This window comes from Amphiura filiformis, chromosome 18 (genome assembly GCF_039555335.1).
Source record: "Amphiura filiformis chromosome 18, Afil_fr2py, whole genome shotgun sequence".
In the NCBI taxonomy this organism is placed as follows: Eukaryota; Metazoa; Echinodermata; class Ophiuroidea; order Amphilepidida; family Amphiuridae; genus Amphiura; species Amphiura filiformis.
This window is the reverse complement of record NC_092645.1, coordinates 35,323,933-35,346,047: the sequence shown is the minus strand read 5'-3', so window position 1 is coordinate 35,346,047 and position 22,115 is coordinate 35,323,933. Positions and strand designations below refer to the sequence as shown.

Here is a 22,115-nt window from a genome sequence, read left to right as displayed (position 1 = left end):
TTAGGGAACAAACCAAAAGATCAATGACGTCCTAAAAACGAGTTTCGTTTAGGGGTGAGGGGGTAAAAATACTCGATTATGTTTGTACGGTCTGAAGAATGTGTCATTATTATTATTATGTCAAAATTTTCAACATTTCATAATTACGTTTTTAAGGAACCGATGACCCTCTTTTGCAACATGGCTGCCAAAAGCATTCATATTGTAATAAGGAGGTCATTGGTTCCTTGTACAGTTTTTTAAGTTGCGTAGTTGTATTTCTCATGCAAGAAAACATAATTAGACACCAAAATCACCAAAATCGGACGTTGTTAACTATGTAATAACAGGATAAATAAGACAATTTGCTATAAAGAGATGAAAAATAGAAAAAAGGGTATGTTGAAATTGACATTTTGTACCCATAACCTGTACATTATTAGTCAAAATTGGGATTTTGGGACCATCAACTTAGTATCAAAACACAAAAATACAAAACAAATCTTATGTTCCTAGTAACATTATACTACATTCTTTCAGATGCAAAAGACTAGAAATTCATATCTGGTGTACACCTAAAGTTATTAGGTGTCAAAATTTGCCGATTTTAAGCGCCATTTGTGGCTGAACCACTTTAGGGGGGCCTAAAATTCTGTAGGGGTCTAGAAATTTCTCTTTTTTGAATTACTCATAGACATTGGCACATGGTTAATCCATTCTGAACATAATTAGGACCTATAAGTGCACTGTGACATTATCATGGGTCCTTCAAAATCAAAGATAATTTGATTGAACAGTACGAAGTGCTGATTTTGACCCCCCTGAAATCCCAACGAAATTCCGAAATCAATCTTTTTTTTTTTATGCATTTCAGACACAGCCAGTGAGTGACCACATTCAAAAAGAGGGTCACAACTGATTTGATTAAGAAGAAAATGCCTCTCAAAGAGAGCGCTTTGTCATTTGGACACCTTAAATTCACAATTTTGGTCAAGGTCGCCAATTTAGATGGCCCGCCATTCGGAAACGAAATTGAATTTGAATTTTTTTCTTGTGACCTCACCTAGGGGTCCATGAAAGGTACCCCTGAGCCAAAGGAGAGCAAAATCCAAGAGGGTGGGTGTACACTCAGTCTGTTTTGACATGGACTGACCCTATTATTTCCTTCTTTAATCACCCCACACTCCCCATCCACCATCCAGGCTTCGCCCATACAGGGTTCTGAAAAGAAACTCACATCTAAACACAACCACTACCACCATCACCCAACAACCTTACACACCAACCGCGTATGCCGAAAACCGCGCAACCCGAGAACCGCTCTAGTTATTAACTAAAATTTGTTGTATTAAATATCCAGATCTTTTTCAACATATACAAATTTAACCAAAAAGTTACACCTGTTGAACAGCTATATTTAACCTGCAAGTGTAGGGCCTACGTCAGTTCAAACAAGTCAATTAATGGGATACACAACATGAACAGTGTCTTGTTCTTTATCTTATATCATGTACACTGCAAACTATTCTTTTGATAATTTGCTATGACAAGACAATACATTTTTGAAGCTATTCGCGGTGCATTTCTTCACGGAGACGCTTTGTCATGTCTATGCAATGTACCAAAACATAGGGGGATTTGATATTGTGTCCCCTTTTAAACACATGAGGGATGTCCCCTATCCCCTGGGATTGGTGCCCCCGTCCCCGGTATTGATGCCCATGTTTGCATTTAGGGGCTGTGCAATAATTATTAGCCTCCCGGGGGGGGGGTAAAATTTCAAAACGGCTCGCCAAAAATCGCTTGCCCCCCCTCTCGGCCCGCCAAAAATCTTTGCCCCCCAATTTTACCCTCCCCAGGGCTCATAATTATTGCACAGCCCTTATGATCTCAGTATATGGCCAAGGTCATTCGACATTTGAGGGAAAGTTATTTATTTTAAATTTGGTAAATTTGATTCACTATCAACAGCAGCCGTAGCGATAAATTATGATTGTCAACGATGTGCTCAAAATACAGCAAATTTATTATAATAAACACGCTCATATTGCCACGATTCAGATCTATACATTCACACCATCAGGCGGCGGATGACATGATCGCGCCGGCAACTCGTGAAACCGCCCGGCCGTATGGCATTTTCCATATACTCGGTTAGTTTTGTGGGGTTCATTATCGAACCCCAACGGTTTTAGCTTGTATTTATATTATTTATCAACATAGGCCTATTTGTTTGTGATATTTCAAGCGTTTTAAAATTTCAAAATAATCCCATTCAATTACACGGTTGACGATGAAAATTTACTGAATTTAGGGACTGCACGTCATACACCACCTGCACACCATTGCAAAACCCGATATACACAGCTGGTCTGAAGGACGTTCTCTACACGGTACATAAGCATAGTCCACAATCAATATAAACTCAACAACACAGATCTTACTGTAGTTAACACATTTATCAACTATTTAATTGATCAATTGTATCACATTTTACTTTTTATTGTTTTTTAATATTGTTTGATCGCTACAACATCAAAAACAAAATCAATGTTGAACACCTGTTGCGTCAACTTGCGTGTTGTTGTCAAATAACATGTATGTAGATATAAATTATTTTGAGTAATCTAATTCTTTTTGAACAATCTGTAACAGTTTATCACATTATTGCATTATTTTTTATGTATAGCATGATACAATTTTTAAAAAAAAAAAGCAAATCTCTTCAGAAATATGTCAGATTTAATATGGAGTAACTACAGAATACCCTAACCTAACCCTAGTTATGCCCAGATTTACTACTAAGTGATTTGGAAACCATAAAATAAACAATTTAAAAAAACTTCATTTTCTCATGTTCTGTATACCGATTTTTTACCAGTTTAATATGATTTTAAAATATAGAGCTTCATATAATTATTTCAAAATGTATGTTTTGCCAATATTTTGCTAAAAATCAATATACTGTATTTATAAAATGTTCAGGTAATTGTATTTTGCGGATTTTCGCCTTGAAGCGTACTTACAAACTTCAGAGCTTTTATACTTCAGGGGGTCGATCTTTTGTGCGTAATTATAGAGGGCCAGGGGATTCACTCTATCATTAAAAAATTATTTGGAGTCAAAGAGCCCTAGGAATAAAAAATGTAGCGTAATTCACGCCAGATACAATTTCTTTATACGACAAAAATTAATTTTTGTAATCGATCAAAAAACGAACGTTTCATATCAACTTTAAATTTAGCCTGAATCCGTAAATATGGTACCTCTCGCCCTTTTTGGGTGGGTGCGGCGTGCCGCACCCACCCTGTATTCTCTGACTATTGACCTACTTTTTCACATGCCGCAGTGTTGAGAAAATATTCGTGCCGGTTATATCCCAAACACCCACAGAGGTGATAGATTACGGCGAGTTTTGTAATTATTACTTGATTTTGATATGTAAGTAATACGATAAAGTCGTCATAGGCAGTAATGTGTTTGTATTAAAAGAAATAACAAAAATAATTATTTAAGTAATAGAAATACTATTTGGAAATTGCAGTAAGATTTGCAGATGTTTTTATTTGAACAGTACCAGTTCACCAGTTTTGCTAGTTTTCCTAATCTTTGGGCTAAATTAATAGCATCGTGAAGGTCATATATATCATTTTATACTGACAGCTTCGGCATGTACTTAAATACAGCTTGTATGTGCATTGTGTTCAGTGTGTACATAGGCTATTTACTTTTCAAATCTTGTGACAAATAGTGCTTGATGATGCTTGTATAAGGTATTATAGACAAATTATTAGAATGCATGTGCACCAGTAGAAATGGCCCAGGTTGAATAAAATAAATAAACATATGAATGAATATTTTATTCCCTGGATTATTTTTGTTGGGACAAAATAATGATATAGTTTGACGCTTTGAAATACAGTTATGTTAATCATAATAAAGTTACAAAGTTAAAAATAATATCGAAATATTGTAAAATCAAACATTTCCCTCATAAGTTGCAATACAACATATTGAGGAAATTGATATGACAGATTTTTAAACTTTGATATGGAAAGATACCCCAGCCCTGTTGTCTCACCAGAGAAGATGAGCAGAAGTCTTTATATATGATAATAAAAAAAACAGTCTAGGTATGATTACGAAAATGTTTTAAATAACTATTATCTACAAAAGTTTTGTAACCATGTTTTATATAAAATGTTAACATAAAACGTCTTGTGTTATGATGTGAAGGGTTAATATAAAAACAGGGAAAATCTGTTCCAACTGACCAGCAGAGAACAAAGGATAAGCAATAGATCAGATTAAAATCAGGAAAATATGACACAACCTCCAATGGGGGAATAACAAACGTATAAACGTATAAAGTTAAAAACTCTTTTAACTTTGTTTATACGTTTTGTGTTATTCCCCTATTGGAAATCGATGTTGTGTCATATTTTCCCTGTTTTTAATTGTGAACTTGACTTACTCATTCTTTCATTTCTCTTGACAATTTTTCATTTGCCCACCCTATTCCTTTTAAAGGAATTTTTATTTGAGTCAAGGCTATTTTTACCATTATGCAGCGAACCATTGTTGAAGCTATTTCACATACATGTACAAAACATTCTAGAGAAAGAATGAGGACATATAGTGTTGAAATATATTTTGTTGATTTCGAATGATAATGTCATGAAGTCGTAAATTTTAAGGTCAAATTCCTAAAATCAAAACAAAACATTGCGACGCAGATAATTCCCGACTTACGCAATTTCATCATCACATCAGTGTCTTTATTATTTGTTTGAAACCTTTCCCAAACGTTCGTGCTATTTATGCATAAAACGGCTAATCTATCTTTACAAAACGCGTCTTTTTTTAGTAAACAAAATACTAAAGATGGCATTATGAGATTTATCTTTTATCATTTCTTCAAAATTCATGATCGCATTCCGAAATGAGTCACTTGTCGGTAAATCATGTATCGTATCCTTAAAGACTATGAATTACGAGGCTTAAGCTACACTAACAAGTGGCACAGTGGTTGCAACGGTTGACCCGTGGTGATAAGGCAACAGGCTGGATGGACGAGTGTAAAGCTGCGAAATGTGTAATTTGCATATTTGTATAATTAATGAGCTAATAAAAGTTAATTATGCAAATATGCAATTTAGAGGTCGGTACACTATATAATACAATAGAACATTTTCAGAAACACTTTCAGGGTTTAAGTCTGCAAAATAAAAGTATAATGAACATTATGCATTAATTTTGGCAAAATATTGCCAAACAGTACATATTAATGAACCTTTTCAGTTATTTTAGCTCATTAACTGTATTGATTATTTTTAAAAACAATAAGATACAAAGCAAATATAAATTTATATATTATAAGAACCGTATGTCTGATTTGCTTCAAACTGAAGGCGTTTTGATCAGTATGCCTACTCAATTAATCTATTTAAAACATGTTCAGAGCATTTCTTAATTTCCACAAAATGCCTTACACCCCACCTTAACCGGTTGCCTAGTTACACAACTAGTTACAGAATTAGGTGGAGACACAATGACTTTTGAGTGTCAACAGGTGTGAGGTCATCTTGAGATAACTTGAGATAATTTTGGAAGTATGTAAAAAAATCCAACATCTTAAACTTTCACATTAATTGATTTTTGTTGTACTTACAAGCCTTGGAGTGAAGGTGTTCGGCACCCCCATCCCCCACTTGTCCCTACTTTATATGTGTTTTATACGTTTTCCGTATTCCACACCTTGAAGTCTGTATAACCAGAAATTTGAAACGCTCAATTACTCATTGTCATTGGCAGGTTTCTGGAAATAGGTGACGGTGTGTGATTTTTGTGGTCAAAAAATATTTTGCTACAGCTCTCAGAATTGGGCCCTTCTTTTTGGCAGCATTTTCCAGTACAAATCTGGTGAGAAAACGTTGGGGCGGGCGTCACGTCCAGCAGAGAATATATACATCAAGCACACATTGCATGTGTACAACTTCTTTTGCGAAACCTTTACTCTAGGACAAGAGAACCCCATTTTATTTTTGGTCTAGCAAAAAATAGAACTTCTTTTCGAAATAGTGACATTCTTTTTGTTCAGGACTACCGCAAATTATTTTAATTTTCGAACCTTTTTATTTTATTTTAAGAAATAGCGAACTATATTTTCGAACTACTGAACATTTGGACTAGTGGGATGTTCCCCTTTTGCGAACACCACCCGGGACACCATTATGCAAATATATCATGATAAACGTTTTACTATTTTCTCTTTTGTTTTTTAGCCATGGTACAGATCGAACCAAGCCAATTCGATGATGTCATAAAAGAGCTAACACCAGCTCAGCTTACAAAATTATTCCATAAGTTAGACCTTGAGGACAGAGACATTAAAAAGGAGAAATCAAACTGTCGTGATGATGATGTCGATTTACAAGCAAGAGCGGTTTTTCAATTTTGGGTTGAAATCAATGGACCCGAGGCAACCCTTGAAGCAGTTCTGGAAGCGTTAAAACGGTGTAGATTCATGGACGCCTGCCGTAAAATAGAGAAGAGATGGAAATTAAAAAGAAGTATGTATTAATCATAATGAAATCCGAACAAAATAGCAGAAAATTGAAAACTGGTCTACATAGGGTTCACAAGTTCTAAGCTCTCCCCAAGACTTTTTAAACAAATCAAAAGGAAATCACGCTACTGTGAATAATACTAGTTCTACTACGTACGTGCACGTCTGACAATTTGCACTAAAATGCAATTCTTTGAAGTCCGTCTTATAGATGCTTATTATAATTGTTGTTATAGTTGAAATAATGATTATTAAACTTTTCCGTGTGACAATAATTTAAGAATTATTATTGATTCTTTTGAAAGCTTCTGAAAACAGTATTGACAATCATTTTAATGTCCATTGTATGGGTTCTTCACAAACAAATTACAAAATCAGTAAACGTCTTGGGTTGTACAAAGACAAAGGCAGGGGCGTAGCCAGCTTTCTTGGTCGGAGGGGGGGCAAAATAAAATTTCAGGGGCACCCACCTGCCCCCCTCCCCCCACAGGCTACGCTACGGGACAAAGACCATTCTCTGTACTGGGTGAGTTAAAATGAACTGTATATGCCCAACTTCAAAAAAAATACCTACTGACATTGAAATCATTTCTTATTGTAAGCTGTAAAATATGTTTTCTATTACTTGTGAAGAAATCATGTCTTTACGCCTAATACTTTCGAAGAAAAATGCGTTATTAGAAAACACACCAAAAACAATGTTGCGTTTGCTGTTAATCTACCCTCTCTCTCTCTCTCTCTCTCTCAGGTATCAGTTTCAATGTGTGTCTGTGTGTGTGTATGGGTGGGGGTGGAGGGGCTGTTGGTGGGCAGTGGCGTAGCCAGTTGGGGGACCGGCGCTCCACTAATCATGGACCGTCGGTATATCTCATGTCGTCGGTACACAACGGTCCCTATATAAAATAATTTGGGGTCAGCAATTCAAATTTTCTTGTGTAGCGGTTGTTCAGGAGGAATAATCTTACTATAGCTGATGCCAAAATCAGCGATGTGCGTCTTCCCTTTCATCGCATGTTGAATTGCTATATTAATTTTACAATCTGCGTTGGTAATGGCATGTGATGTTGTTACAAGCAAGAGTGGTAGGATTTGAACTGGTGGGTTGAAATCAAGGGACCCATGGCAACCCTTCAAGCAGTTCTGGAAGCGTTAAAAGAATGTCGACTCAATAACGCCTGTAGTAAAATAAAGAAGAAATGGAACTCAAAAGGTAGGCTTAGTTCTAAAGTTTAGGCCCGCCGCCAAGCTCTTCTAGCCGTCATGGGTATGGGAGTTTGGGGTGTGTGTGTGTGTGTGTGTATGGGGGGGTGTTGGGGGGCTCAAAGTGGGTGTCTGATCGGACTGGGTGGCAACTGGAAAGAGGGCAAAGTACAATACAGCTGAGTCCGCACTATAGCACCAAGGAAAATGACAAGGCATCTATTTCCGAAATATATGCATGATGCAAGGGGCCTTTCAAACCGCTGTATAAAGAGAGCTAGAGAGGTGGATGAGAACGTTGTTATTTCGCGAGAGCCATGTGGATTGCCAGGTTAGGTGTGAGTTAGAACCAGCCGGTTGAAATCAGAAATGGAAGAGGTACCCATATCCAAGTATAGTCATTCTAGAGAAAGATAGAGGGATCTGAACAACAGCGTGATATTTCGGGAAAAGCATGTTCTTCGGGTGGTTTTAAAGGTCATCAGAGGTCAAGGTCAAATGTCGTGGATTTCAAACTTTGTGTGCAGAATATTTGATACCAGGGGAATATAATGTGCGAAATGAAATTAAGATCAACCAAGGTCAAAGGTCATCACGGAGGGTTCGAATTCCAAACTGTGCCCGATCGGGCTCAAACTTGATAGTAGAATCCTTGATACGAGGGAAACATGTTGGCGAAATAAAATGAGGGTCATCCGAGGTCAAAGGTCATCACGGAGGGTTCAAATTTCAAACTTCGTCCCATCAGACTTAAACTTGGTGGGTGGAATCCTGCATTTGAGGGGATCATGTAAAAATATAATCAAGGTCATCCGAGGTCAAAGGTCATCAGGGCCTAATTTTAAACTTAGCCCGATTGACTTGAACTTACTTGAAAGTAATTCTCCATATTACGGGAGCATGAACAAAATCAAGCCGAGGTTACTTGAGGTCAAATGTCATACGGGGGTCAATTGTTGGAGTATTCCTAATCGAGCTTAAAAGTGGTAAAAAATACTCTTATATAACGTGAACATGTCAAAAAAGTCAAAAGGGACATCAGGGGTGAAACAGCATCGCTATCAGTTGCTCTCACATCTTCGGGTGAACTAGTCGACGTTATAAATTAAAAGTAAAATGTTCATGATACAAGATCGGTTTACTATCAAACTTATTCTTATTCAAATGCACAGGTATACTTCACCAACCTGACGATTGCATGCTGCCTGAAAATGGTAAGATTGTCATCAGTCCAGTAAAACTATGAAATGACCCACCACTAATTGCAACAGAATCCATATATGCATCCATCTTGCAAAACTATACGAGTAGTCCAAAAAAGTAGTGGAATAGTGCATAATTTACATAAATCCCAAATGGCTGTAATTGAAATGTTAGAAAAATCTGGTTAAAACCCAACCAATACTTATAGAGACGGCAGGTAGGGTCCAATATTAAATAAGTAAATATTTTGGGCAAACATTTTTTGCAAAATATTTTTTCAACCCCAAAATAACATTCTGTTTAGAATGATTTTGGAATGTTTTTAAAACGTTTTTATACCCTTTATATAACCCGACATTTAAATGTTTTCTGTAAAACATTTGTGTTTGCTGTGCAGTAAATTACCAACAAATGTTATTTAATGTTATGAAAACGTTTTATACCATTAATGTACCCTTTATATAACCCGACATTTAAACGTTTTCTGACAACCTTTTATAACCTTTTTGCGAATGATGTCGAAAACGTTTTGTGTTTGCTGGGGTTATATTACCTCAAATATTTATTCACTACGTTGAAAATACGTACTAAAGTTAATTATGACCACAGAGGGCGCTATTACTGTACTAAAATACGTCGTATTTGACTACGGGGTACACCGTACCCATACATGCTTGTAGCATTAATACTTTTCAAGATATGGATAATTTTGCAAATGATACCTTAATTTGTTTGCCGAACTGCTATTCTGAGAAATTAGTTTCCTGCTTTACACAGGATTGAATAGGGATTATCATAGTCCAACTGTTAATTATCGATTATTAACATATTTTTGAGAGTTCTTTCAAGGATTTGAAAGACCACCCGGTCCCAAGGTCAAATACCATGAAATTAAGAATTCCAAAATTGACTTTTTTATGGGAATGTCATCTTTAGAGGCCTATAACTCAAAAACATGCCTGGCGACCGGGTTTTGTTGGAGCTGGTCACAATTTTACAAGACGAAACGATCTAAATTTATCATCCAGTTCAGAATTCGAAAAACTTTCAATTGAAATTGAAAAGTAATAATGTATACCCATTCATTGATAACTTACGTAGATGTGATTCATAATTATAAGTCAACAAAATTAGATCTTGAATGAAAAGCACAGCACAATGTACGCAATATTAGGTACTCTTGTCTTTGTTCATTATGCTACTCTTTTTTATGCCAACCTTTTTTCAATATGTTGATTGCCGCTTCTAATATTTTTAGCATCAGGTGTAGAAGACGACGACTTGTCAATGGATCCCTTGGATGCATTAGCAAATTACCAGTACAAGCAACTGAAAGAGAACATGCTGGACAATCTTACAGAAAAAGATATGGCTAAAGCTAAATATTTCCTTAGAAAAGGTAATATTGTAGTGTATAAAAATAGAGTTCAATGCAAGACTTAATAACGTACTGATGTTGCAAATCAATTTGTAATACCGTTTAGATGTTAATGAGTAGGTATACTTTTGTTGCAGTTCAAATGACAAATATTAATGCACGCACCGTTTTATTTTAAATGTTTTTATCCAATTTTGTATTTGTTCCTGATCTAAATCGTTAACACTGATTTTTTAAATTAATGGCTTGAAAAGTTTTAATCTACATGCATATAAGTTTGAATATTTCTAATAAATTGTAATCCCATCTGTCCCAAAAATACTCAATAATGCTACCCCTACCCCTGAATTTAGCAACTCAAATATCATCAATATTTAACTAAATACGTGTCTTTAGCAAATAATAATGGTAACCAATTGGAAACTGTTTGCTTTTTTGGTGATATTCTGGAGGGTCTAAATAAACTACGAAATTGTTTAATATTGGCTATGATGTCATCTCAATGCCTACTTTTCCCAGGTTGTTTCTACTGTTTTCTCTATATAGAGTTATCTTCTTCTTCTTCTTCTTCTTCGGCCGCCGTCACTACTGACGATTGGCTACCATCTGGCTGCATCTCCTTATCTCCTTCTTCCAAGCCGTTCTGTTTTGAGCTAGACGCTTGGCTTGCACTAGGCTCATTCCTGTCCATTCTTTGATGTTGTCAAACCATTGTTTCTTCTGTCTTCCTCTCCTCCTTCTCCCTTCAACTTTTCCTTCTATTATCTGGAGTGTTAATACACTGCCACTTCCTCTAAGGATGTGACCAAGGTAAGTTAGCTTTCTTGTCACCAACTCTCCAAGCAGCTGTCTCTTCACACCAAGTTCCTCAAGGATGCTTCTGTTTGTTCTTCTCTCCTTCCAACTGATGTTTAGCATTCTTCTCCAGAACCACATTTCAGCAGCAAGCACCCGGTTCTCATCTGCTTTGGTCATAGTCCAGCCCTCCAGGCCATAAAGGAGTACACTCCATACCAGTATCTTGATCAGTTTCATTTTCAGTTCTGTTGGAAGGTTTCGATCATTCCACAAATCCTGAAGTTCGATCATTCTTCCTTTGGCCATTCCAATCCTGGCTTTGATGTCAGCCGTGCAATTTGCATTTGATGTTTTTACCGAGCCCAGATACTTGAGTGGTCGACCTGTTCTACTTCTTCTCCATCTATTGTGATGTTGTACTCTTTTTCTACTGCCTCTGCAACAAGAAGTTTTGTTTTCTTCACGTTGAGTTTGAGATTCATGTCTTTGCCAGATTCACCTATTGCTATTGCCAATTTTTCTATGTCCTCTACTGATGTTTCAAGGAGTGCGGTGTCGTCTGCATAACGAAGGTTTGAGATTGGTATGCCTCCTACTTTGATGCCATAAGTATCTACATAAGCATCCCTCATCGCTTTCTCTGTGTATGTCACGAAAAGATATGGTGACGCAATGCAACCCTGTCTCACACCTTTGGTCATGCTGAACTCATCTGTATTTTCACCATTCCACCTGATCTTTCCTCTCTGGTTTACATACAAGGATTGTAGCAGAGACACAAGATGTACTGGGAAGCCCATTTCTCCCATTGCGGCAAACATTTTAACATGGCTGACTGAGTCAAATGCCTTTGAATAATCAATGAACATGACAAAGACTTCTTCACCTATTCCAAGTATCTTCTCCATAAGTATCTGAAGGCATACCAACATGTCTCTGGTTCCTCGTCCTTTCCTGTAAGCAGCTTGTTCTTCTGGTAGTTCTTGCTCCAGCTTTGCTTTCTGGCGATGTATAATGATCATCAAGAGAACTTTGCTGTATGGCTGATAAGTGCGATGGTCCTGTAATTGGAACATTGCTTGGGGTCCCCAGACTTAACATCACAAACTCCTGTTTTTTTCCAGTCTCCTGGCCATTCACAGCTTGTCCATATGCTTGTGCATAGTTGGTGTAAAGCTTCTAGTCCATACCGTCCTGTGGATTTTATTAGCTTGGCTGGTACTCCGTCAAGACCTGGTGATTTCCCAGTATTGAGTTGGCTGACTGCATGCTCAACTTCAGATATGAGAGGTGGTGGCTCTACCTCTTCAACCGGTGTTTTTGGCATGGAAAGTGGTACTTCTTTATCTGGTTTTTCAAACAGTTTTCCACCATATTCTTTCCATCTTGTTCATGATATCTTCCGATTCACTGAGGACTTTTCCTTCTATATCCGTGATGCATGCTTGCTGTGCTGGAGTAGACTTGGCTTTTACTGATCTGATCTGTTCAAACATTGCCTTGGATTTTCCGGTTGCATCAAAGTCTTTAATCTGCTTACATTGTTCTTCAAGCCATGTTGTCTTATCTCTTCTGATCCTCCTCTGGATCTCAGCACGTAGTTCTTTATATCGCTGCTTCTGGGTTGGTGTGTTACTTTGTTTGCGCAACTTGCTCTTTTCCTCAGCTAGATCAAGTACTTCTTGGCTAATCCATGGCTTCTTGGGAACTCTTTTGGCTCTACCAATTGTTTGCTCAGCTGTCTGTGTCAAGATGGTTTTGTATGTTACCCACAAGGATTCAGGTTTAGTTTCACTTGATGTATTTTGGTTCATCGCTTCATTTCTGAATTGTTGTTCGGATTCATGCTTGAACTTGGCCTTGATGGTGGGGTCATTCAGCCTCTTAACATTCAGTTTGCCTGATCTTCTCTTTGGTTTGGTGCATGTTGGCTTCACTCGCATCTTTGCTGCTAGTAGTATGTGATCTGTATCACAGTCAGCCCCAGGGTATGTCTTTGCATCCAAGACACTCGATTTCCACCTTCTTTTCATCATGATGTAGTCAATCTGATTTCTGTAACGGTCGCCAGGTGATTTCCATGTGTACAGGTTTCTTTTATGATGTTTGAAGCAAGTATTCATGATGGCTAGGTTGTTGGCGCAGCAGAATTCAGCAAGCCTGTCCCCTCGTTAATTTCTGTCTCCTAGGCCAAACTTTCCAATTCCACATTTCTTGTCCTCGCCTTCTCCAACCTTGGCGTTCATGTCACCCATAACCACACATACATCTCCTTTCTTAATCTTGTCCAAAACCGATTGCATCTGTTCATAGAACTCTTCAATGCTTGCATCATCGTGACTGGATGTTGGGGCATAAGCCTGCAGGATGGTTATTGGTTTGAGCTTAGCAAGAAGTCTTACAGTGATGAGTCGATCGGAGATGGGATTGTAGCTCGCAAATGCCTTGCATGCCGCTCCTTTCAAGATTATAGCAACTCCATTTTCTTTCTTTCCACTAGGTTTTCCTGAGAACAAGATTTTGGTGTTTTTGTCTGGTTGAAAAGATCCTTCACCTTTCCATTTAGTCTCACTGAGGCCAATAACATCTAGATGTAGTCTATCTGCCTCTTCAAGTAGCAGCTCCAGTTTTCCATCCTGATTCATAGTTCTTACATTGCATGTTCCTATTTGGAAGACCTTTTCCTTCTTCCCCATCAGGTTGACATGAGACCGATTGGTAATGCTGCCGTCAAGCGCTATCCTTTATTATAGAGTTATACAGTAAGAAAAGGGATTTAGTGAAAATCTACTGCCTCGGCGAAACATGCTCCGATCTTACTGATATTTTGGCACAATAGTAGTATCTTAGTAAAATTCTCCGAGAGTTCCAAGTCGATCCGAGAAAAAAATAATTTTTTGCCCCCACCCTAATATATATCCACACGTGATTTGTCGTGCTAACTGTTGAGTCCTTCCTTCATACAGTTTGTTCATGGAAATAGCTCAACTACTAGCTACTACATCAATGCGATGCAGGCCAGCATAGCCAAATAGAGCTAGTGTACTGTTATAATGCTAACCTAGGGAATTTACTCAAGGGCAAGGTATAGACGAATCCAATTTCACGCATTCCTGCTCCTCAATGGCAGCCATTAGCCGCGACGGGTACCCAACTATTCCACCTAAAATGTGGGATGATGCGGCCTTGAAGGGTATTATAAACTGCATTCTATCACCCGTGTAACACGTAGACAAAAGAATGATGACAGTTTACAACACAAAAGAATCTAACATCGAATTTTAATGACAATAAATAAATAAATAAATAAATAAATAAATAAATAAATAAATAAATAAATAAATAAATAAATAAATAAATAAATATAAATAAACGCGTTTTCTTTGATCTTGGACCGTCTTTACCTGGAAAGAGTAAACTTTACGAAACATAGGAATTAACGAATCAACCGATGGTCTTTTAATTCTAGATCCTGGTTTGCGAGTGGGAATTCCGGCTGAGTCTATTGATGAGATTAAGTCAACAAAGGAGTTACTCGAATGTCTGGAAAGGGTTCGTCTCCTGGGCCCTTTTAATCTGATATTACTCCCCCTAATACTGGATCACATTAAACGTGGTGATCTTAAAGATTGTGTCGATACTTATGCACTTATGACGCGCAGTGACGATATAAAGCCTCTGCACCTATACGAAATCAAAAGAAGTCGTGAGTACTTTTGTTATTAGACTTGTTTTCTTTAAGACTAGTTTGCACTAGAGCACTGAGTGAATGCAATAAAAACACCTCTTCATTGCTGTCCTTTGTTAAAAAATAATTTCTAATGATTGTTTGCTACATTCGTACAGAACCGTGGATGTTTTTAGTAGAGGTCAAGATCAGAGGAGACATAAAGCATCTCAATGGGTGCACTATCGACGAATTTCGTACTCGGTTTGCCTCGAGCCTGGGGATCAGCGAGCTTAATGTACGATTTGAGGGTGCTGCAGAAGGAAGCTTCATTATTGTTTTCCTTTTACCTGAGGAAGTACGAGCAAAATTACGGTCAGCAAAAAAGAAAAAAGCTCGTTGGCTTACAGCTGCAAATGTCTTGGGGATACATATCCAAGATGAAGAATACATTTCATTAAAAGACGTTAATAAGGGTATGTATAATATTGTCACCTTAATAAAAATAATAATACAAGTCATGTTACTGCTGGAAAAAAAAAAGAAAGCTAACTAAAGTTTTTGCCAACTGTACATGATACAAGTTTGTCAAAACTAGGCATCATTGCCTCTCAACAGGGAACCTATAATTACTATTCGGGAATTGCCTTTCACTCAAGGCCACAAAATGTCACATCTAGAAGTGGTACAACAAGTCTATGACTTGAATTGACATAGGTCAGTCCTTCCCTGAATAGGTGCCAGTTTGTTTCCTACATTTGATTTCCCGTCTTGTAATTTACTTAGATATAAAAACACATTTGTCAACATATTTACCATTTAAAATTATAGGTAGATTATACAATATATTCTACAATAAATTGATGGGTGATTGTTGAGATATTATATTCTTGATAGAATCAGACCCGGGTCAGACCGTCTATAATGTGGTCACAGTGTGATCAACGGATCTTGAAGATATTCGCCGTAGAAGTGACGTAAATAAGAGGGTTAACTACCATTATAATGAATACAATTTTGATACAAGATTGCCCAACACTACATCGTTCATGCGGTAATTATGCATTGAACCACAGATGTTAAAGAAAGGCTGACTACTCGCACCTGTAAGATTAGTATCTTTGACAATTGCGGTATTGTATTCAATCTATGCAGACATACAAAGGTGATTAGTGCAATCTGCTTGTAGTGAGGGCAATCTATTCGAAAATTATATTCATCTATTGGTATGGTACGTAGTTAATCCGATTATTACGTCACTTCTACGGAGAATAGACATAGTTACAAAATATTTCACTCATGTTCTATATAATTGTTGTGAGGTACAACTGTAAATCATTACAATCAAGTTCATGTACCTCGTACCTCAGTGTTTTGTTTTGCATCGTGGGTTGAACAATAAATTAAGTTTAAATCGAAATGTACTAGAAACGTTATGGCCGTGGTCACGGAGGTGGTATATCATTAGACACAGACTTTAAGGTACATATTTCGAGGTGCATAACAAACACCAAATTGGTGTCATAATAAACACCAAATTGGTGTCGATGACCTGACATGCATGCATTCTTTTGTCGAGAGTTCATATGGTCTTTCAATTTGTGCCGAGTGTCCTTGGCAGACTTGACTATGCTTCAGTGGTCATGAAAGGATTCAATAGATAACCTCTGCCCCACTAATCCCAAGCTATTGTCTGAAATTGCACCTCGGAAGATATATTATAACAACTCAGTCCCTCAAATGATAGTCATATAACGACCAAAAGATAAATGACTGACTATCATTGAGGACTGAGTTCCGCAGTCTAGTATATCATCGCTGCTCACTACCAGTGACCGTAAGTTCCGCATTGCTCTTATGAACTCTCACCTCCTGCTCTCAATATGGTTTATAAGGTCCTGATATCCCGGCTGATATTCGGTTAATTTGTGAAAAACGCCGTTCAAAAGGGCCCAAACATAACCCAGCCACCTCCTTAAATAAGAAGCGGGTGTGCCCCTAAGCCCCCCTGGCCATGCTGGCCGATAGTGTAATGTAAATAATGGTCATAACCTGTAAATTAATTTCTTAATTTTCCGGCAGTCCAGTATCGAAATATTGCTGGAGAAAAGCTAATAATCATCAATATGTATATTAACTCTCAGCTCCAAGGCAAGATTCAGAGGCAGGTTCATCAGGAATACAACCAGAACCGCGACATCTAAGATCTACAAGAGCCTCTCAGGAATTATACAAGGGCCCAACCAGAGATGACCAGAAGGCCTGGCTGCTGGCAAAAACGCCGACTTTTCAACCCTATTATTTTAGGGCACACACTATGAAACAAAGATATAAACCATTTTTGGTTAAAACAGGAAGTGCCAACTTCCTGGTTAAAATCTGCTTGGATAGCTGATCTAAAAAACCCCCATTTTTTTACCGACAATTAACGAAGATTGGCCAAAATGATAGCGTTTCAGTACAGCAGCCGGTGAGAAGATATGCCTCTTCGACAAAATCTACTTAACTCATTTTCTGCAATAATTGCTTGATTCTTTTACCAATCGGAACTTTTGTAAGTACTCTAGAAACTTTTGAGCAGAACATTTTTATTTTACGGATCTATTGAAGGCTGTTTTTGGAACATTTCGAACGATTTTGTGACTGTTGTTTGATATAGTCAATATACAATAATACGTTACTTCATAGCCGTGGTTTGTGATGTGATCATCCGTGATCTTTTTGTACAAGACAATCACCCTTGTCAATCACCCATTTTTCGCGTTATCACGATGTTTTCATTTCCATATGGTCGGACCATGCTGTTAAATATTGGCAAACATGTCATAACATTCAAACACTTGTATTGTCTCAATGATGATACATTTGTGAAGTTAAACTGAACATTAAAACACGGCTGCCGTGCTGGTATGAATAATTAGAGACTAGCTCGTGTTATTGCTAGACAGAGAAAATCCAACACAAATCATCGTATGTTATGTGATAAAAAATATTATCAATATTCAAACTTCGAAAGATTATATCATGCCAATGAGAAAGTCTCTCCGAAATCATGCCTTGCGACATGGAACGGGCGCTCACTGAAAACTAAAACCACCTCAATTTCAGATTGATCATAGACCATAATGTAGCGATCGTGACAGTCAACCCCTGGCTGATCTGAACAATACATTGTCTCATTTTTATGTGTACCATCAACCTCGCACAGGTAGAAGAGGGGTGGAATTTGTCTTTTGTCGCACAAAGGATTTAATGTTAATGAAACCAAAATCTGACATTCCCCTCTTTTGAGCATATGGATTTCACAGTTGTCGCTGGTGACTCATCGCTCCTCAGGCTTATCCTCATATACATGCTTCCGCCATCTAAAGGAAATCAGCTGACAGTGAATGCGTTTTCAAAGACTTCGCTACGCTGCTCGAGATGGTGTCAGTTGACCCTACCAGGACCATGCTGGTTGGAGATTACAACTTCCACATTGATGTCTGTGATGATAAAAACGCCAGTGCCATGAAAGATCTTCTGGACTCTGCTGGTCTCCAGCAACATGTATGGGACCAACGCATCGACCTATTAAAGCGCCCCGTTCTTTGTGGGGCGCTCAATAAATGCCTATTATGTTATGTTATTAATCACCAGAAATATTGAGGATTTGGTTTCGGAGGTAGAAATTGTCCGAGGCCTACCGTCAGATCATTATGTAGTAAAATGCAGCGTTGATTTCTCGCGTCCCGGACCTGTAAAGAAATCAGTCTGTTACCGCGAGCTTCGCAAGATCGTAGCTGCCAAGTTCCACGACGACTTCAAGTCCTCGGTGCTATTCACAGCGGCATCTGATCCTTTTTTGCGCTGTATATCAATATGAGCAAGTGCTCAGTGAGCTTCTGGATCGCCATGCCCCTCTAAAGACGAGAACTATGTCATTGAGGCCGAAAGCGCCGTTGTACAAGGAAGATCTGCGTGCAGCAATGCGCTTAAAACGTTGCCATCATCGCAATAAGATTGCTGAATGCGATACCCGGCAGCTATTTAGGCTGGTGAATAAATGTGCAATCCAGAAACTGCTTCATCGCGTGTTCTTCCCTCGCAAAGTCCTTAGCCAACAAGTTCGCCGATTTCTTTCATGCAAATATCAATAATCTGCGTTAGGAAATTGGTAGCTCTGTTCCATACTCTCCATCGGTTGACATACGCAACTCTTGCTGCAGTAGTTTTAGATCTTTTAGTGCTGTCACGGAGGACACAGTCAGTAGATCAGATTATAATAATTTCATAGAGCATTTTAGTATAAAACGGTTGATTATAAACGTGTCTATCAACGAGTCGATATGAAATTTGTCACAGTCACCGGCTGAATACTAGCTACGTCTTATGATATATTTTGTACTTACGATTGTCAAGTCCAATTCAATTAACTAGATGGCCAAAGTTGATAATCAACGTTCTTCATATCATGAGAACACACACTCGATTTCTTGGAAATGGTTACTCAGTGATGGTACTTAATGATGTTGGTATGAGTATGGGTTCAAATACTCAGTCATTAAGCAATAGTTTATCTAAGTCTTTCAATTATTCATAATCAATATCGTGCAAAACGTTGTATGAAGGAGCATGTCATAAATCTTCTCTGAGAGAATATGTTCAGTTCAAAAAAAGCTCCTCAGTTGGAAAACTCCAACTGTTGTGATCATGGGCAAGCGAAACAATTTTGTTTGGCTGCAGCATCCTTCTGTATCTCCCAGGAGGTGCTGTACATACTGTAAGTACAGTGTCCGCGGCCGTCCCGGTTTCCTCTTCCCATGTGGTGGAATATAAAGGGCATATTCTTTCACAGGCTCGTCATCTTCAAGACGCAGTATATGGCCGAGAAATTTGAGTTGATGAATCTTGACTCTGGCAACCAGTTGAGTGGTGTTGGTCAGCTTGTAGATGGTTTCATTTGGGATCCGATCCACACGCTTGATGTTTAACATGACTCTGTAGCAAGATGTTGCAAAGGCATTGATCTTGTTTTCCATGTCCTTGGTGATTACCCATGACTCGCACCCGTACAGAAGGATAGTGACACAAGTTGTCTCAAACAGCTTGATTTTTGTTCCAATTGGCAGGGATGGGCTTCTCCAAAGGCGTTCCAGTTTCCAGAAAGCGGCCCAGGCTAGTGCTTTTCTTCTTTTTAGGTCTCCAACACTAGAGCCCATCTTGGAACCCAAGTACTTGAAGTCTGTGACATGGTTGATGGTACTACCATAGACTTCAAGTGCTGGCTAGAAGTTACAGTTTGCAGTCATATATTCTGTCTTAGGTGCGCTGATGACAAGGCCTAGATCTCACGGTATCTCACGGAAAATAACATCTTATTTAAATTCCAGTCAGGTTTTAGAGGTAAATATTCCACAGACACATGTCTTATCTATCTTCAAGATCATATCAGAAACCAAATCAGTGCTGGTCTGTTTATTGGAATGGTGCTTCTTGACAGTGTTAATCACTCTATTTTATGTCAAAAGCTAACTGCTCTGGGAATGAACTCCACTAAATGGTTTGAGTCATATCTGAATTGCAGATCTCAGATTGTTAATGTTAATGGCTCAGACTCCAACTCTATGGCTTTAACGTGCGGAGTTCCACAGGGGAGTATCTTGGGTTTTTTTTTGTTCCTTTGTTACGTGAACGACATGCTCCTTCAGTATGCAGACGATAGCGCTCTTTTGGTTTCCGATAAAGATCCGTTAAGAATTGGGCAGCAGCTTAGCAAAAATCTTGAAAGCTGTAACAAATGGCTCATTGATAATAAACTGTCTCTCTACATGGGTAAAACAGAACTCATTGTTTTTGGAACAAAACGTAAATTGAAGAATTGGCAAAATTATACCATTGAGTGTGAAGGGCAAACAATTCATGCTACCCCCTCAGTTAAATACTTAGGTCTTACTATTGACCAGTGCTTGAATGGTGAAGAAATGGGTCTTGGTGTCATAAAAACGTACATTCTAGACTCAAATTTCTTTACAGATACGCAAAGTTTCTTGATCAAAATATCAAGAAAATTTTATGCTCTGCTCTTGTACTTTGTTTGTTTGATTATTCTACTTCTTCTTGGCATGCTGGCACACATAAGCAGATGAGTAAAAGCCTACAAATTGCTCAAAACAAAGTTATCAGATTCATTTTAAATAAGAATTACATGTATCATATTACAGAAGATGATTTTAAAGATCTTAATTTCCTTAACATACAAAATAGGGCAAAACAACTCAGGTTGAACCATGTTTTTGATATTTTTAATGAAGTTGGCCCAGACTATCTTAGTTCAAATGTTACCAGAGTTTCAAACGTGCACCAATATAGTACCAGAAACAGTGCGCAATATTTTCGTGTTCCCAAATCCACTACCATCACTTCTGGCTCTTTTTATTATAATGCCATTCAGGATTGGGCCAACTTACCAAGTGCAATCAAATCAATTTCTGATAAACCAAGTTTCAAAAAGTCTGTAAAAACTCATCTTTTTAACCAAATTTAGTGTCTAATGATTTTAATCATGTTTAAATACTTTTTTTTTACTTTTAATATTCACTTGTATATATATCTCCTTGCATTGTTTTTATGTGTATTATATGTTATTTATCTTAATGCATTTTATATCGATTTACCATGTATTGTTGTGCAATATGGAGATACCGAATCAAATCAAATCAAATCAAATCAAATCAGAAAGTTAAGCAGTTGGGATAATAATTTAAGTGGTATAATTTACATTATATAATGATGGCACAACGGCTATTTTACATTTTATGTTTAAAGAAGATGAGAGATGAATAACTTAATATTCTTAAGAATAATAATGTTTTTTTGTTTTTGTTTTTGGAATATTTGAACGCAGTGAGGTACAGGTGAATATCAAACCGCGTTTTGCTATAGGCAGTAATATTTTGATGGTCATGGATATGTACCATTTCCCTCAGAGATCCAAACTTTTATTTATTTTACGTTTGATGCCTATGGTAAATCTTACATACATGTAAAACGTGCATGGTCTTATAGGACACATTTGAAGGCACCGTACATAATTTCTTTATTAGGCCGAATAAAATTAATGTTTTGGTTCTCGTCCAGATGATTTTTATGAATAGATGAGGAAGGGAGTTAAGGGTAAAATGATCATGGTCAGTTCGGTCTTTTCCAACAGTGCTCGAGGAAAGGATGAGGCCCTTCTTTTTACTTTAATGTGAGATTCTGAGGGATAAACCCCCTAGAGTACCACAAAAAGACTTGGAAGTGATCCTTGTTCGCTAATAAACTTATTTATATATATGAAG

General features: G+C 37.7%; 3 protein-coding genes across 3 annotated transcripts; all 3 read right to left on the bottom strand.

Moving 5' to 3' along the window:
* Positions 1–10,913: 10,913 nt before the first annotated feature.
* On the bottom strand, positions 10,914–11,432 carry LOC140139115 (uncharacterized). The gene has a single exon (XM_072160897.1). The coding sequence runs from the start codon at positions 11,430–11,432 to the stop codon at positions 10,914–10,916; it is 519 nt and encodes a 172-aa protein (XP_072016998.1).
* Positions 11,433–12,481: 1,049 nt separating this feature from the next.
* LOC140139114 (uncharacterized) lies at positions 12,482–13,249 on the bottom strand. The gene has a single exon (XM_072160895.1). It carries the CDS (start codon positions 13,247–13,249, stop codon positions 12,482–12,484), a length of 768 nt encoding a protein of 255 aa, XP_072016996.1.
* Positions 13,250–13,297: 48 nt separating this feature from the next.
* Positions 13,298–13,822, bottom strand: LOC140139113 (craniofacial development protein 2-like). Its single transcript, XM_072160894.1, has one exon. The coding sequence runs from the start codon at positions 13,820–13,822 to the stop codon at positions 13,298–13,300; it is 525 nt and encodes a 174-aa protein (XP_072016995.1).
* Between the last annotated feature and the right edge of the window lie 8,293 nt (positions 13,823–22,115).

Coding starts and splice junctions, on each gene's coding strand:
- LOC140139114 (XM_072160895.1), bottom strand. CDS start 13,249: ATGAATACTTGCTTCAAACATCATAAAAGAAACCTGTACACATGGAAA.
- LOC140139113 (XM_072160894.1), bottom strand. CDS start 13,822: ATGGGGAAGAAGGAAAAGGTCTTCCAAATAGGAACATGCAATGTAAGA.
- LOC140139115 (XM_072160897.1), bottom strand. CDS start 11,432: ATGGCCAAAGGAAGAATGATCGAACTTCAGGATTTGTGGAATGATCGA.